At 40.5% G+C, this 17,234-nt stretch overlaps 2 protein-coding genes across 2 annotated transcripts in view; one reads left to right on the forward strand and one right to left on the reverse strand.

Annotated features, from left to right (window-relative positions):
• FOXK2 (forkhead box K2) overlaps positions 1-13,817 on the forward strand; it is a 49,081-nt gene extending 35,264 nt beyond the window's left edge. Inside the window, exons 3-9 of the mRNA XM_055722545.1 lie at positions 1,910-2,057; positions 2,512-2,658; positions 5,597-5,790; positions 6,611-6,786; positions 7,752-8,048; positions 8,293-8,502; positions 11,606-13,817. Coding sequence (XP_055578520.1) covers positions 1,910-2,057; positions 2,512-2,658; positions 5,597-5,790; positions 6,611-6,786; positions 7,752-8,048; positions 8,293-8,502; positions 11,606-11,802 — 1,369 coding nt within the window. The 3' untranslated portion in view covers positions 11,803-13,817. The remainder of the gene's footprint in view (positions 1-1,909; positions 2,058-2,511; positions 2,659-5,596; positions 5,791-6,610; positions 6,787-7,751; positions 8,049-8,292; positions 8,503-11,605) is intronic.
• Positions 13,818-14,571: 754 nt separating this feature from the next.
• Positions 14,572-17,207, reverse strand: LOC114017403 (uncharacterized). Its single transcript, XM_055705000.1, has 4 exons — positions 17,050-17,207; positions 16,516-16,760; positions 15,657-15,756; positions 14,572-15,386 (listed from the first exon to the last, which is right to left on the reverse strand). Exons 1-4 carry the CDS (start codon positions 17,205-17,207, stop codon positions 15,104-15,106), a joined length of 786 nt encoding a protein of 261 aa, XP_055560975.1. The 3' UTR covers positions 14,572-15,103.
• Between the last annotated feature and the right edge of the window lie 27 nt (positions 17,208-17,234).

A 17,234-nucleotide genomic window follows, 5' to 3' on the forward strand; every position in this document is an offset into this window, starting at 1 on the left:
TTCTTTCATGCTTGCCAAGATCTTGATCTCAATATTGTAATGTCTAATGAGATCTATGTAAGTGGTAGAAGTAAGGAGAAAAGACATCTAAACTTGACTGTATACAGGTTTGCTTTCTCATTAAAATTCAGAGAAAACATATCTTACTCAAGAAATGACAGAGCAGCTCACAGATATTTCAGATAATATCATATATATTGCTGCAGTCTTTACCTTACTATGAATTTCTGGTTTTCTTCCAGGCTTTCATGCACCTGTTGAGTGTAGTTTATTACAAAGAAACCCAAAACAAAACAACAAAAAACATCAGTTTTGAGTCTATTTTGAGAGCAAAGCTTGACAGTTTCTCTTCAAATCATCCTGTTTTTTAGAAGACTTGTAAACTTGCTTTGATTATACCATATGTGTCGCTTTGTCAATATATGCTAAAGTGAGCACAGTAGAGGGATGTTGTCAGTTGATATGTGAAAACATAGAACAGCAGTGACCTATATTTAAAAAAATAAATTAGTTACATGTTTTGGCTCTAATCAAGGAGTCTTCCATACAACACTTAAAAAATCCAGTCTTCCTTGTGTAGTATGTCACTAGTAGCAAATTCTTGGTGAATTTCTAGTGATGTGAAACTTGAAGAATATTTTTTTTAATATGTATTGCCCAACCTACAGTGCCCTCTTTTTTTCTGTACATAAAAAGGGAGGTAGCAAAAACCTTGAGAGGCCAGGCAGAAAAATAAAACTTAACAGAGGTAAATTTGCTAAGGCTTTATTGTATAAGTCTGAATAACGTTCTCTATCTTTATTTGTTACTTGATATTTTGAACCATAGATTCAAGTTAGGTTAAAGATTGTCTTTGGAGATAAGGCTGGTTCTGGGGGCACAGCAGGCTTCCTCGTCCTAATTTTTAGTTAACTGCTTTGGAATTTCTGAGGATTGTGTTGGAATCAGTTGCGTCATGGATTGCTGAGAAGTATGCATCCTTGTAGAGAACTGCCAAAATATTTTTTTGGGGAAGGGGACAGACATCACCTACTGACTGTCTCTTTCCTGTTGGCTAAATGGAGATCGTAGAAGAAAAGTGGCTTTGTGCAGCTGTGGTTCCTGTGGACTGTGCAAGGCAGAGGGACAACCATTAGAAAGAAGTTAACGGTGGAATTATATGCAATTTTATCTGTGTTTTTCTGAGATGGAAAGCAAAATGGGAGGTATCAAGAGGCACTTCTTTTGTTTGTCTGGTGCTGTCTTTTGCTTTTTAACAGTGTATCTGCTCTGTTGGCCTGACACTGCTTTAAATTAGATGAGTCAGTGCTGATGCATCCCATTTGTATGTGTTTATGATTTTTATACATACATATGTGTGCATGTGTATGTGCACACACCTGTAAACGCGTAAAATCATGTTGGGTTAGACTTAAATTAGAATCAAAACTTTTTTCCCCCTCACTGCTCACTGTATTTTCCTCAAATGTGCAGTAATACTGCACAGGAGAGATGATCTTTTTCGAGCAGACTGAATACAAGCATATGGCACAGATTTCATGCAAGATGTGTTTCTTGTTTCAAATGAGTGTCTTAAAATTTGTGGTTGCTTATGTAGTTAAAATGGACTTTTCTGTTGGCAAATCTTACACAAATACAATACAACCTAATAAATCGGTTAATTCCTTTTCCTTTGAGGAGGAAAGCCTGAGCTTCATTTGACAGGTTTCTTCCTGCAGTGATTTTAATTCCCATGGATGAGTTAGAAAGGCTTGGAAGATGGGGTTTATAATGGAATACTGACAGACCCTTAACTGTACTCTAGAAGCTCTGCTAGTGGGCTTTTCTGCAATAAGAGCTTTTTGATTATACGTAATGTGGTGATATACTGTATAACAAAATAGTAGGATCTTCTTTTTATGCTCTACAGTGCTGCAAATTCCTGCCCATCTAGCCCCCGTGGTGCAGGCTCTTCAGGGTACAAAATGAGTCGTGTAATACCATCTGACCTACATTTAATGGCTGACAATTCACAGTCAGAAAATGACAAGGAAGCATCGGGTGGAGATAGCCCAAAGGTAAACATTGTTTGAAATCAATCCCATACATCTGAAGTGAAGACTTCGGAAATTTTGTTGGCTAAAGCGTATGCACGAAGTCGTAATTTAATGTTACAGACTTTAAAAACAATCTGTAGGTTTTTGTGATTAGATGTGAGATTTATTTATTTCTCTTCTCTTTGGGGGTGGGTGTGTATATATTTTCAGTTATATATCTGTTTATAGGCTGTTGAAATTTGTTTACTGTTGTATGTTTCTCTGTTTTTTTAATGTTATCTTAAAATCTGCTAATCGTAAGAGCAGAATTGTCTTACTTTCTTTTCTGCCTCAAGATTTTGGTTATCCAAAAGTGCCTTAAATCAAGTTCATTCTGTTCTGTAAGTTTTCATTAGGAAGGGCTGTGTGTATCTTTAAAGTTTATTGATGCATGCTTCTCTTTTTTTTTTTTATTTATTTTTTTCCCCTTTTACAGGACGACTCTAAGCCACCTTACTCCTATGCACAGTTAATAGTACAAGCAATTACAATGGCACCTGATAAGCAGCTTACACTAAATGGAATTTATACGCACATAACTAAAAATTACCCGTACTACAGGACAGCAGACAAGGGCTGGCAGGTAAATTTGATTTCTGGAATATTTTCTTTAGTTGTGAGTAATACTGGCAGCTGTAAATGGTCATAAGAAGTCAATTGGTGAGCCTAACAGCCCTTCATAAATAGAATTTGTCAAATGAGTGTGTTGTCTTTATCTGACAAGTTGTCCAACAGAGTAGGCCATTTACATTATTCTGTATTGGAAACATTGCTTTATTTGTGGAATGGTATTCTCTAAACTTCTAGGAGGGATACAAACAGACGCTTGGGGAAGAAAAATACAGTTGACACTGTGGATTTAAAAATACATATGCTATCTAGGAATGTGGTTGTGTTCTGTAATTTATAATTGTGTAAACATCCATATTGTTATCTTGAGATAAAATAGCATATTAAACGTTACAAGTTCAGTTTTATTTGAGAACAGTGATCTTGACCATGCAATACAGTGAAGGAACAAGTGTGTTTTCTGTTACCTTGCACTATTATGTGCCCCTTTTTTTATTTGTGCAGCATAGTCGATTTGTGAACTTAATCAAATCTGTATGGAGTTAGACCAAACCCTTCAATCCTGTAGAATTAATGCCTTCTTTTCATTTTTAAAGAGACCAACCTCAGCATTTTCCAGGATGACTAACTGAGTATGAATCAGTCTGGCATAGCCTTTCCAGATAGGCGTAAAGGTTCAGTGCCTTTGCTGCTGTTTTTAGTTTCAGCAAAGGACAGAAGAGCACAATTAGCAGGACCAGCCAGTTTGCCCGTATAACATTCAGACTGCACTGTCGATCATAGAGTATCAATTTCACTGTGTTGCTGCTTAGTACAGTCATGATCTGCAACAGAGGCATGCTCTGAAGTTATTTTCAGGGAAGTAAAATTTGGGGGACTGGGGGAGGGGAAAAGTGAAGAAGTGATTAACTCCACTTGCTGTACAAGTAGAAGACTAAAGAATACATGCCTGCTCAGTAAAGGAATAGATTTAAAAATATTAATCAGATACTTATTTGTCGTAGGGCTTGTATGAAAGTTTAATCACTCTTAGAGGAATTCCAGGGTTAGTGGGGAATATAACTGTTCCTAGCTTTTTGCTAATGGTTTGGCTAGTAAAGGACTTAGCTGTTGTTGTGGCTAGGAATCTTTTGTTTCCCTTTCACACATAAGCAATGCAGAATCCTGGCTGCAGTTGTACTGTCAGATCTGTTTCAGCAACAAGATTCTGTTTATAAAATGTTGGTGTGCTTATTGCTTCCTGTTTTGGAATACCTTGAATATCTGTGTGTATAATGCTTATTTATGTAAGTGTCGTGGAACCAAACCTGCATACATTGTAATGCATGGTTAAAGAATTCTGCTTTAGAACAGTGTATTTATTTAGATGTATGGTACTGCCTATAAACCAAAGCGATAGACACAGCAGACATAGTATGTTCTGCAATAAATAATTAGCACCTATTTGTAAAAACAATTGGAAAAGCTGAAAATCAGATGCTGTTCAGCCAGTAGTCCCAGCTTGCACTGCTGTAACACTGACAGGGCTACCTCCTGTATGATTAGCTCTGATAGCTTTGATCCATCAGGTGTTAGATTACAGTTAGGCTGACTTATGCGATAGATATTCTGAATAATGTTTGAGGCTATATATGCACATACTATTCAAAACGTAGAGTACATACACCTGTGTAGTATCCATATCCTTCACCTTAATAAATAGTATTGAGGTATTGTATAGCCTTGATTTTATAAAAGTCTCATTTTGCTGAGCACTTGAAGACTCCTCTTTGTGAACTTACTTTAGCAGGTACTTTTGGATCTACTCTTTTATTCTAGCATATGGAGAAATAAATACAATTTATAAACATGTTCTTGGCACTTCCTAGTTCTGTTTCAATTTTTGGCAGGGAAGACCATTTTTTGTTTCATCAGCTTGCATTTAAGAAACTATACATGGTTATCATTGCTTTAAGTTTTCCAAACTTGCCATCAGGGTCATGAACTCAGACATTTCAGCAAGATTTGCATTTGATTTTGAAGGTTTTTAAGATTTTTTTGTTAACGTAAAGCTTTTTCTCAATTTCCCCTCTCTTCCCCCCTCAGGTATTTCAGTATGTATGCTTATTGTTATTTTCATCTTCTTCAGTTGATACTACTTAGAGAGATTTTGAGTTTATCTATCTTAAAAAAGAGGAACAAAAAATTAAATCATGTGTGTGCAAAGCCAAGCATAGATATACTCACTTCATGGTGTTAGCTGTTTTCCACATCTCTGTGATTGAAGAGTTGCATGTGTTACGGCAAAATGAGGATAAAGTGCAAAGTAGAGTGCAATAATGAAGATCTCGCTGAAGAGCTGTTTCAGGACCTACTGCCATTTGTTGTTTTTCTAGACACACTAAATCCTTGGCTCCTTTGTTGAGACAGACTGGACTGTGGGTGAACTCCCAACAATCTAGCTGCATTTGGAACTTCTGTAATTTAACCTTTTCTTTCTGTATTGTGGAACAGTAGTAGGTTTATCATGTAAGATCAGAATCAGTATATGCTGTATTTTACTGGCCCTCCTCTTAGAGTGAACTGGCAGTTTCTTTGATACCTGGGGGAAGGGTGGTGTATGAAGACTGGTTGATTGGTGGTTTTTTTTTTATAAAAACACTGCATTATGCATAAGTATTTGTAGTGTTCTTACAATTTGTTGCAATCACCATGTTTGTCGTTAGAGAATTGAATGGGATTCCTGTTACCGCCACATTAGCATACTATCTTTTTAATTGTTGGGGAAGATTTTAAAAATGCAAGAGTCCTTTCAGGTTTATGGCACTGCCTTTGCAGTGCTCTGAGTTCTGTTGAATTAAGGAATTAAAAGAGCTGAACCCCGAGTCTCCTATAGTACGAACTGCTGCAGTAGGCCACGTTCTGACTTGGAAAAGTTATATGAATTCTACATATTTTTTTATGTTCCATAGAATTCAATACGTCACAATCTCTCTCTGAATCGTTATTTCATCAAAGTACCACGTTCCCAGGAAGAACCAGGCAAAGGCTCATTCTGGAGGATAGACCCTGCTTCTGAAAGCAAATTAATAGAGCAGGCTTTTAGGAAAAGGCGGCCTAGGGGAGTACCTTGCTTTAGAACCCCTCTGGGACCACTCTCTTCTAGGTAAGGAAAAACAGATGAACAAAAAGACTATGGCTGTTGTTTAATCTTCAGGCTGATACAGACTTGATAGCTTTGGATACAGTCACGAGTTTAGTAATTTAATTTCATCCAGACACAGTATTTGAATTCTGTATGATTTACTAGGAAGCTGCCCCATACACTAGGCTTGTTTTTATTGCTTGTTTGTAGTGTTAAAGAACTGATTCGGTTTGCGTAACTATCGGATTGTTAATGTAAGCAAGCCTTGCTGTACCTTTGGGATTTTTTTACAGAATTATAAGTTTAATTTCTAACTGCCATCTACTGCGTTTTAAAAACTGTTTGCAAAGAAAATTATGAAATACCAGCTACCGTTTTATTGAACTTAGAGATGACATGTATTTAGTTCGATAATGTTCAAGCAGAATTCATGATGGGGAAATAAATGGGTTTAAATTACTCCCTCTGTAAAGTTACGGCCTTTCTGCTGGTGCAGATCTTTTATTACTTGCCCTGTAGACTTGAGATTTGCTCATCATCCTTCTCCACCAGAAGAAACGTTCATGTTTCACAAGACTGTTTAGAGAGTCTCCCTAAGAAGGCACCCAGCCACTTCCTCTCCATTAACTATACCTGAAGTTTGCTTTTAAATTCTGTCCCTGTTTAACAGAAGCTTTATTAAAGATCATCAGAACTGCTGTGGGTTGTAACTGTGCTTGACAGAAGGCAGAGGTGCCCTCCTGTGGGCACCGTGTGTTACGGTCTCTTTAGAGGAAGGTCACTGTCTTGCACAGTTCAGAAGTTAAAACACATCAGCTGCTGCTTTCATTTTTAAATGCAGAAGTGCCCCAGCTTCTCCTAATCACTCTGGAGTGTTGTCTGCGCACTCCAGTGGAGTCCAGACCCCCGAGAGTCTGTCCAGGGAAGGATCTCCAGTCCCAATGGAACCTGAGCCTAGTGCTATCCAGCCAAAACTAGCGGTAATACAAGAAGCGCGATTTGCACAGAGTGCCCCAGGTGAGGAATCCTGAAATAAGCGTTTGGGGGTTGGAGGCGGGAAAGGGCTAATATATAAATATTACAAAGGCTGCACGTGTACCCAGAAGTATTTAACCTCCTAACATTTAGAGCAAGTGCTGTTCCAGCACCCTTGATCACTTTGTTACTAAGCAGAGATTGTGCTTCTGTCCTGTATAGGACCCTACTGTCTTGTAACAGTTGTCATTTCCTTTCAAAATGTATTCTTTCTGGTTCAGAAAAAACACCCAAAACCTTTAGGTTACATGGGTTACAGAAATTAGCGAATGTCTTGTATGCATCTGTGGGACGTCATCCTTTCAAAGGTAGGGATAAAAAACATTGAAAGGATAAAAAGAGAAAGAACAAATTTTGAGTGATAAGAAACTGCCTATTTAAAGAACCAAACACCACCAAACCCCCATAAAGCATGATGGGATAAGGATGGATTTGTTTAATTACCTTAGTTTGTATACTTTTGCCATCCATTTTCCTGGTGATACTCTGGTACTCCCGAAGTGCCAGTGGCCGTTACGTGGCGAAGGCAAACACAGCCCCAAGCAGAGGCACCAGGCTTTCCCCAGCCTAGAAAGCTGAGTTTTGCCAGGGCAGACACACTGCACACAACACCCGAGTTACACACAAGTTACTGTCTATGCGAAAGAGTGTTACTAAATGAGTATTAAACACAGCTTTGGCACTATAGCTGCATTTGGGGGGGGGGGGGCGCTTTTGCCCAGGTGGTGTACAGGTCTTATGGAGCTAATGCAGCAGTTACCTGGAATGTGTGGCTTGGAACAGCCATGTGTCATAGTCTTCATTGTCTGGTTTTATCTTTTGGATCATTCAGGCATTAGTGAAGGAGGTTGTTAATCCTCTGAGGCTTTAGTTTAACTTTAAAAGAATGACTGGCCTAAAAGAAATAATTAAAATTGGCAGCCTAATTTTTATCTCTTTTTTGGTAGGATCACCTCTATCTAGCCAACCAGTTTTAATTACTGTACAACGGCAGCTACCACAAACTATTAAACCCGTCACCTACACTGTTGCAACTCCTGTGACAACATCGACATCCCAGCAGCCTGTAGTTCAGACAGTTCACGTTGTCCACCAGATACCAGCTGTGTCTGTCACAAATGTGACTGGATTAGCACCAGCAAACACTTACACTGTAGCTGGACAGGCAGTAGTCACGCAAGCCGCGATGGTAACCCAGCCCAAGGTAGAACCTCAAGAGAATGGAGACCACAAGGAAGTAAAAGGTGAGAACCTGTGGGATTAGTTGTTTTGCTAGCTCTTTGTACAGAAGAATTATTATTTGAAACTTCTTTCCAATGAATGCTTGAAATGTTTGGCTAAAACTGAAGATTTTGCACTGTAATTTCTCAGAGATGTTGGAGCTAGTAATGAAATGGTGTGCTTTTTCAGTGTGGGTTGATTGCGTAAAAACAAACGGTTCTTCAGCCTTTTCTTGTTTGTAACAATGTTTTATCTTCTGTTTTTCAGTTAAAGTGGAGCCTATACCTGCTATTAGTCATGCTACAATAGGAGCTGCTAGTCGTATCATTCAGACATCTCAGACCACACCCTTACAGACAGTTACTATAGTGCAACAGGCACCTCTAGGTCAACACCAGCTACCAATAAAAACTGTAACACAGAACGGAACGCACATAGTACCCATCACCACTGCGATACAAGGGCAGGGCAATGCTGGTAGGTATTGTGTCAGGAGGTTCTGTTGCTTTGTAACTGTTAAAACATTAATGTGACCAGTGCTGCATTTTTGTATTCTGTTCTCCTGTCTTTCGTATTTATACTGAAAATGTAAGTTCCACAAAAAAAAAAAAAATTAGAATTATAGCCTTGTAAGGGATTGTTCCTTCCCGTTGGTAAGAACCAGTGTTTCTCTTCATTGATGATTACCTGAACAGCTATTTATTCTCTTTGTGGTCATTATAGGGATGTACTTAGTGGTGACAGCCCATTCTCCCTCCTCATTAAACCCAGGATATAAACGAGTTTAAAAAGAAGTTCCTGTAAAACCAGTGCCATTAAAATAGTAACTGCTCCCCAGATGATTTGTCAAGAACCAACCAAGAGGAAAACAAGACAGAACTTGCTTGTGGGTTGGCTTTTTGAACTGTTACTTTTCTGTTTTTATTGAACCTGTACTAAAAATGACAAAAATTCTGTAAGATTTTGAGAGTCATCTTGTCTGAATATCATCTTGCCCCTCCCAGGCTCAGCAGTCTGAGTGGGTAGCAGTACTTCTTTGTAATTTTTATATTTTCACGCTTGTTCACAGAATGTTCCGTTTTGGTTTGCTTTGCAGGTGTGCATACAGCATGTTGCAACAGTTTCACTTTGAGATGTTAGCTTTTTTGTCATAAAATATGTTTACAGAAATAGGTTTAGGCTATCTTATATCAATTTATTACCTGTATTTCCACTCTGAAGTCTTTCTAATGGAGTAAATTATCTGCTATTTCCTTTTTACTCTTCTTCCGTCACTGACATTTATAGGTCAGTGTTCTGTCTGCTTCCACTTCATTTCCAGCTTAAGTAAAGCAAGAGCAATCACTGTCAGACCTTGTATGCATTTCTTTTGTCAGAAGGGATGTATGAATTCAGCTGAGAGTCATATGAAATAGACTGAAAAGTTATTTTTAAGTAAGGCATAATTAATTTCCCTTTTTTCTGGACTCTGAAAACTCAGCTGATCCGAACATGTTTTCCTCGGTAGGGAAGCCCGATGGCCGCTAGGAGTGTTTAAGAAACGTGGCTGAACACAGGAGTAGAACTGTGATGCTTCTTACTGTTTCGCTGGGTGTGACAGGGCTGTGCTTGCAGTGATGGGTGTTTTCACTCTGAGATTCCGGGGCTGAAACACCTCCTGAGATGTTCAAAATGTGAACAGCAAGTGAGGTGTATTCCATGTCCTGCTCTCTCTGTTGCAGTAACTCCTAAACCAGCAAGAAACCAGGTAGTTCTCAGGCAAAGCACCTCAAGGGGGAAGTAGGCCTGCAGAAATAATTTGTTTGTATGTGTCTGCAGATGTCTGTGTTCACGTGCATACATCTGTATTTACGCACACATTTGTATGTGTGTTTGTCTTTGGAGAAGGAAGATTTGTGCAGCCTGGAAGCTAAGAAATCCAGAGCAGCTGCTGTTCTTCTGACATTTTCTATTTGTAGTAAGATAAGAAGGTGCTTTCAGATCTTACTCTTAGCAAGACAGTTTGGTAGTGCTTTTTACTACCCGTCAGTCTAACTGAAAGCTGTGAAGTCCAAAATAAATTCAGGTCTCTTATTGCAGCATAAAATTAAGTAACTAGATACTTTTTATTTTGACTTTGAGCGTAGGTTTCAAACATTGTTCTTTTGTGTATTTCATGCTTCCACGTATCAGCTGTGGCTGCAGCCAGCAATTCTCTTTCTACTAGAGACACCCTGGAGTGAGTAATGCAGTGATAGTCGTAATGCAAGCTTGAAGATGAGGGATAAACTTCATAGTTTTATTTAAGCAACAATAAATTTGCAGTAAAGCATTTTATTCAGAAGTAACTATGGCATCTGTTCAGAAATAGCGCAAGGAATAGCTTTTCTAATAGAAGCTGAATACTGTTAAGATAAAAGAACAAATTATTTTACAGTTGCAGTGAAGCTTTTTGCATCAGGTAAATATTTTCGGAAGTGTGTGTTCTACCAATAAATACTAAGTACAGCACAGTTTAGTTACGTGCAGAGGTGATATTCCAGGTATTCTTTAGGATAGCTTACTAAGAACAAATATAACAACTTTAGCAGATTAGAATTCCTTATGGATTTCCTGTTTCGGCTCCGCTGGCGGGCAGTGCTGTACTAAGGTCAGCAAAGCAGTGGTGCTGGAGAGGGGGAGCTTGTGTGTAAAAAGAGCAGGTGGTTTGATAACATTTAGACGAATTTTCATGAAGTGCAAAGAACAAGTAAATCTATAGCATTTTACATTATTTGTAAAGGCATTTGACTAGTCAGTTTAATAAAGTCAGGGTCAGTATGAGAAACAGACTGCTAACAAATAGAAGGAACCTTCTGGTATCTCAGAAGGTCTAAGGACTATACTCGCACGTTAATGATGCCTTGTACTATCTCCATGGAATGAGAAGGATTGAAATCTTTTATAGGATGCTTGAACTATATACATTTCTGTTGATCTAATTCTGTTGTGTACTTGACTCTTAATCAAATGCGTCGTTTCTTAATATTACTACTTGTTAAAGCGCTGCCTTTTCCTTACACTGTGGGTAAATGCCTCGCTATCTGTTGAAGAGGATTTGCTGTTGAGTAGTGTGCATCTCATGGCTGCGTGAATTGCAGTAGCTTTTCTTAAATACGGCTGCAGATGAACACGACAACACGACCTGGTGGTGGTCTCCTTCCAGGCCGAGTAACGCACTCAGCAGCGATCCACAGACGTGGCCAGAACCTACTCAAAGGGGATTTTGAATTCACTTCCTAGTCTGTAAGAAATTACTGTCTAGATTGGCTTTCAGACATTTAATCCTTCTCTGTCTTCAGCTCCTCATTGACAAAATGGAGATAATTCCCCATTCTCCCACCTTTGGCCACATCTGCATGAATGTTGAGTGATGTGAGAGAATGTCCTTCAGGTTTGTACAAAGATCAAACAGTTGGACCTGAGTCCCAGCTGGGACTGCTAATACCCCACATAGCGCTAATAGAGAAATTCACCATTTTGATGAAAATGCAAGTTTGCTTTCAGTATCATCGGTTTTGCCGAGGATTAGCGTGCTGAAGTTCGTGTTCTCTCTTTACAGCTGCTGCGAGTCCTTTGCATATGTTAGCAACCCATGCGTCCGCATCGGCATCTCTTCCAACAAAGCGCCAGAACGGAGACCAGTCGGAACAGCAGGAACTCAAACGTATCAAAACAGAAGATGGAGAGAGCATAGTCATAGCTGTTAACGTGGACACCCCATCTGTGGCAGTGAGTGATAAAGGCAGCCAGAACTAGAAACTTAGGGGAGTGTTTTGTTTTTTTTTTTAAAAAAAAAAAAACAACAAACTCCATGGTGCCAAAAGGAGACACTTAAATATAACATCTAAAATGTTGGAACATGTTCTCACGCAGTGGGGAAAGGGGCCCTGTGATCAGACTTCAACTTTCAGCACTGAAAAAAAACCCAACACAGGTGGCCTTAAAACTTGGTAATTTAAAGTCAAACTGCAAAACATCTTGTTCCAGAGGCTGTGACCCCCGCTCCTCCCTGCCCCCTACCAAACTGTGTACACTGAGAAATACAGTGTTGGGGAGGGCTGCAGCTTTAAAAAAATCTTTATCAGATTATTTTAAGGACTGAGTATCTCAGTGTAACGGCAGCATGATAAGCGCTTAGTGTGAACTGGTTTCAAACGATTGTATATTCCTTAAAGGGAACAGAGGCAAGGAGCCATTTCCTACATCTTGGCAGCTAGCCTTTCATAACGACCTACCCAATGCAGTTGTTGGTAGATATGCAGTATTTTGTTGTTCACATGTGGAATTAGAAATTTTTGAGGTGTATTTTCATTTCTTTGCAAAATAATGGGGTCTTTGACATTTCAAATCACTCCATTTCTACTCCGGAAACTTTGGAATCACACAATACTTTTCATGTGAAATTTTGTTTGGTAAAAAACTGAATGTAGGGTTTTTTTAACCAATGGAATGATTTACTTTTGTCTGTCCTGTTAAAGTTCAGATAAAGCTACTTTATTACATCTGCAAATTTTCATATTTTAGCAGTTGCCTGATAAATTTAATCAAATTTTATTACCATGTGTAGTGATCAAATGCTTCTTTGGGCTTGCATGTAACTGATTAGAAATTACAATGTAAATGAGCCGTTAACTGACGTAAAGAACTGCTATGAATTTGACCAGAGCTGCACTTACCTGTTTCTCTTTCTGCTACCTTTTGCTGTTTGTTATTTTGTGTTGACTTTGACTGTCCCTGGCATATTTTTCCAGTCTAAAGTAAAACAAGAGTCTCGCTTAATATTGTGTATGTTTAAGATAACAGACTGTTCTTCATTTAGAAAGATGAAATTCTTTATCACAAGTCCTTTTAAAAAGAGTAAAATTATCTTGTCAGAGGTATATTCAATATTTTTAAGCTTAAGCACCCATCAGTAGAAATTAATCTGACCAGTTTCTCCATAACACTTTTGATGTCATACACTGACCTTTTGGGGTCTCCATTAAGAGTAGCTGTTGTGGTTTTCTAACAGTGGCTACCGTATTATTATAATAATTTTTTTTTAAGTGTGTGTTCTGCAGTTGAACATTTTAAAATGTATCGGTAATTTCTCACTTTAATTGTGGTAATAGATTCCACTTTACATTTCAAAATTAAATTTAAACGTAAGGCTGCTGTTCAGTCTTTAATTCACATAACGTCTTACTTCCTCATGCAGTAAGGTGAGTGAAAGCTAGATAGTTGGCTTAATTTGAATCTGATTTTTGTCATTTTCTGTAATAATGATGCATTATTTATATTTCCTTTCCCACTACGAAAGGAAAACTGTATTTTCATGATGGACTGAACAGTTTGGAGTGGTTTATTTAGGCAGCTTTTGGGAACTATTTACCTAAAGACCAAATATGAGAAATCTGTACAAGTTTTGTGTTCATCCACAAAATGGAACTGTTACAATGTCTCTGCAGATAATACATATTAAAAAACTATGAAAAAAAAACTCTACACAAGCTGAATTTATAACAGGCATTTAAAAAAAAGCATAACCTGAAAAGAAACCTTTCTGTAAAATTGCAACATTTTCTTTAGAGGTTTTAAAAATAAAAAAAGTAAAGTTTTAACATACTTTTTTTAAGAAAAAAATCCAGTACTAGTAATTTAATTTGGTGTTGAATGAATTTACTAGAATGTGGTTTATTTTCAGAAGTGAGAATCTGTTCACAACTAGGGCTAGGTGAATAATAGTGTATAAGATTTTTTTAAATAAAATTAAATTTTATTCAGCAAATTAACTAAGTTGAAATTACTCAACAAGTGTGTTTGAAATATTTATGTATAATCTGGGGTGATTAATCCAGTTTATGTCAGCAGTGCCACAGGAAGCGGCATCGGCCCAGACAAGCCGAGGTGATCAGCGCTGTCGCTAACGGCAGGCGGCCCGCGGTAGCCTCTGGGCACGGGTGTTCTACGCTTGCTGGTGCCGGTGAGTTGGCACAAGGATGCATCTTCGTTCAGCTGGAGAAACCCTTCGAAAAAGCTGTGCGACGTGAGGAAACTGCTTACGCGCTTACGCAAAAATCACACGTGCTTATCCATGCTTTGGTGGTGCTGGAGGAGGCTCCTACGGGATCATCTCCAGGGCTTTTGGCTCTGGTCTTTGGTGTCAGGCCTTACGGAGTGGAGTCGTCGGGTTGTTGAAACTGAACCGATCCCTGGTTTGTGTGTTTGTGCCTCCCACGGGTAACAGGTGACGGCGGCCGCGTGATGGCAACGGGCAACACTCCGCCTTTGCTTGCACAGTTGTTACAGCAGAGCTTTGTTTTAAAATGGTTTTTATGATTACTTACATCCAAAAGTGGAACTTGATGTTTCAGCAGTCTGTTTGGATCTGTGTTTTGTATCTTGGTTTAATTTCCCCCAAAAGGTAAATGTTGAGTGGTTGGTAGTTATTAACACAGGTTGGCTTGTGACTTTTTATATAGTTGTGGTTTTATCTATATGTGTGTGTGTGTGAGACAAATACCAGAACACACGTTTTTTTCTCTCTCTCTCTCTCATTTACACCAACTCGTGTGCTGCTTTCTACTAACCTGATTGACCCCTTTCTATACACGACTACACAGTTAAGACCTTCTTACTAAGAAACCTACGCTGTGTCTGACACAGGATGAGTTGATGAAGGGAGTGTCTGAAGCGGGTAAGTGCCTGGGTGGCTTTTAACCATCCCGTTCTTGTTTGTATTTGTGAACTGGCAGATGCAAACAAGCTTTGCTCCTGCTTCTACGCGTTTTCTTTCCTAACTATCGATCAAGCCAGACTTTGAGACTTTTGATACAAAAAATAATTCTTAAACCATTCTCCTAGAAGCGGTGTTAGTGTTTGGGGCTGATTTCAGGTATGTGGCCAGGGATTTGCATTAGCTCAGTGATTTGGTTTTAAAAAAACGTTGGCTACAGCTGTATTGAGCTAGCACTGACCGCCATACTAACAGGTTATTACTTTTTAAAAAGAAGCTTAATGAGGTGCGCTCTTTCTGGAATAACTTTCATGAACGTTGGTTTGGTCTCTGATCCTCTCCTTACGCATTAGCTACGTTCTTTTTGTTTCTCATCCGAGCTGGGGAGATGCTTTTGTCTAAAGTGCTAGAAAAACCTGCTGGAACGCTGGGTCTGGTTTTCCTGCCAGTGCTTTCAAGCGTTGGGGAGAAATCAGAGGTGGGCAACGGAGCTCTGTAAAGGGCTGGAATATCCAAAGCTGCAAGAGCGTAACCTATTACCAGAAAGAATGGCTTGTTGTGTGGAATTCCACAGGATCTCTTGCTGAGCAGACCAGAGTTGTTGGCTTGATTAAACAAATACAACCTTTGGGGGAGAAAAATAAAATAAAATAATGCAGTAAAACGGGGGCGTTGAAATGGCTTAGTAAGAGCGAGGCAGCGTCATGAGCGTGTGGCTGCGAAACAAGACTGGCTGAGGCGCGTGTTGCGCTACAGCCCGTGCATGTAGGTCAGCAGCGCCTGCCGCAGCCCACAGCTGCGAGAACGAGTCCTGCTCTCACGTTTTGTGACTTCGCTGATGAGTCTTGTATGTTCTGCTTTAATCTGAGCAGCTAAAGGGTCTGAAGGGAAGTACCTGTGTTCCGTGGCTCCTGCTGGCACATGACTTGCCACTGGATTTATTGCGGTGGCTGATGGTTTAGTTTTCCTGTCAGGATTTTGAACTGACACAGGTACTGCAGAAAGAGACAGCAAAATAAGGGGGAGAGAAGGCAGTTAGGTAGATACAAAAGAAATTAATAATCCATCTACTTAAATAGCTGGTGGAAATACATTGTTTTTCAGGAATAGTCATATTTTAGATTTGCTGTGCAAACTGGGCCTTTTCCTCGTGGCTGCCAGACGAAGTGCTCCCTTGAGCAGGGCTCTCCCCCGCTGCCACGTGTTTCTAGCCGGACAAACGTACTTGAAGGAGTAAATGCTGTTGGACCTCTGGGCTGTAATACTTCTCTTAAGCTAAGAACCTGACATTTTAAAATCTATTTAATCCTCTTTTGTCACATAGATTTCTGACAGCTTGCCTTGCTCCCCGTCGCTCTGCAGCCTCACGCAGAGCAGGGGGTGGGTATGCTTGAGAGAGGCACCCGGCTGCTAGATCTGGTGTTTCAGAGCCTGCCTTCTGCCGAGCTGTGCCCTGCTGGGGCCAGCGGCTTCCCCAGCCCGCGCGGGAACACGGGGTCCACACGCGAGGCCCAGACGGTGGGCGAGCGTTCCCCCTGCACGCAGCAGCGCGGTGTGTGGGCTGCTGGTGGAGCCTCACGGCGGAACTGGGCCCACCATAAATCAGTCAGTACGGTGGATATGTGGTTGATCTAATGCTTGAAGTACTATATATTCTCAAAAAAAAAAGTGACTTAACTAAAACACTGTTCCATTGGATCGTAGCGGTGTGCTTATCTTCTATCCCACTTCATGCAAAGTGTGGTTACGCTTACCCCAGAGTGCCGTGTGGCAGCAGGTGCTGTGGATCCTGGGTTCTTCTACATCATTTTCAATCCCTGTAAAGTAGCTTCTATACTTGAAGGTGAGGACGTGCACGTTGTACAAGAAGGGATGAGATGACAGGCTGAGGTACGTATGCAGGGATTCCGGCGCTGGTACAGCACCACTGGCTGCCTGTGCTGGCAGCGCTGCCGTCGCTCTTGCTGTTACACTGGAACGTTTAGGGGAAGTTGTACAACTTCAGCAGAGCTGTAGCTCAACCCAGAAATAGGTTCCTTGCCTCGGGTCGAGGCTGAGGTGACTTCGGCAGGAGTGGTGCTTCGGCAGAGTATGGTACATAAACCCCGCACCGGCTGGAGCGGTCTGCATGCTGTTCTAGTGCGAGCGAGCGCAGCCGCGTGGATCATAAACAGCTTCCAGCTGCACCAGAGAGAGGATCTGAGTCATCCCTGGACAACGGTTTGTAAAGTTCCCCCGCGTGCACCTCCCCGGCACGGCGGCGGCTTCCAGCTGGTCACGCCACTCACGCAGCTGTTGAAAGGTACGAGAGTGTCAGAACCGCCGCTGCGGTGGCGGGTGGGAACGGCACTGAGTGGGCACAAAGCAGCGTCCGTGTGCCAGGCAGCGCAGCCCGGGCACGGCCAAGGCAGCGCCGTTCCGCTGCCGTCCTCTGTTCCGCATTCATTCCCCCGAACCTACAACAGTAGCAATG

The sequence above is a fragment of the Falco cherrug genome, chromosome 1, assembly GCF_023634085.1.
Source record: "Falco cherrug isolate bFalChe1 chromosome 1, bFalChe1.pri, whole genome shotgun sequence".
Lineage (NCBI taxonomy): Eukaryota > Metazoa > Chordata > Aves > Falconiformes > Falconidae > Falco > Falco cherrug.

Excerpts from the sequence above, each read along its gene's own strand:
- LOC114017403 (XM_055705000.1), bottom strand. The coding sequence starts at position 17,207 with ATGAATGCGGAACAGAGGACGGCAGCGGAACGGCGCTGCCTTGGCCGT. Across the intron at positions 16,761-17,049 it reads TCGTACCTTTCAACAGCTGC|TTGTACAACTTCCCCTAAAC; the intron begins GTGAGTGGCGTG and ends GCTCTGCTGAAG. Across the intron at positions 15,757-16,515 it reads CTGCCACACGGCACTCTGGG|TACCTGTGTCAGTTCAAAAT; the intron begins GTAAGCGTAACC and ends CTCTTTCTGCAG.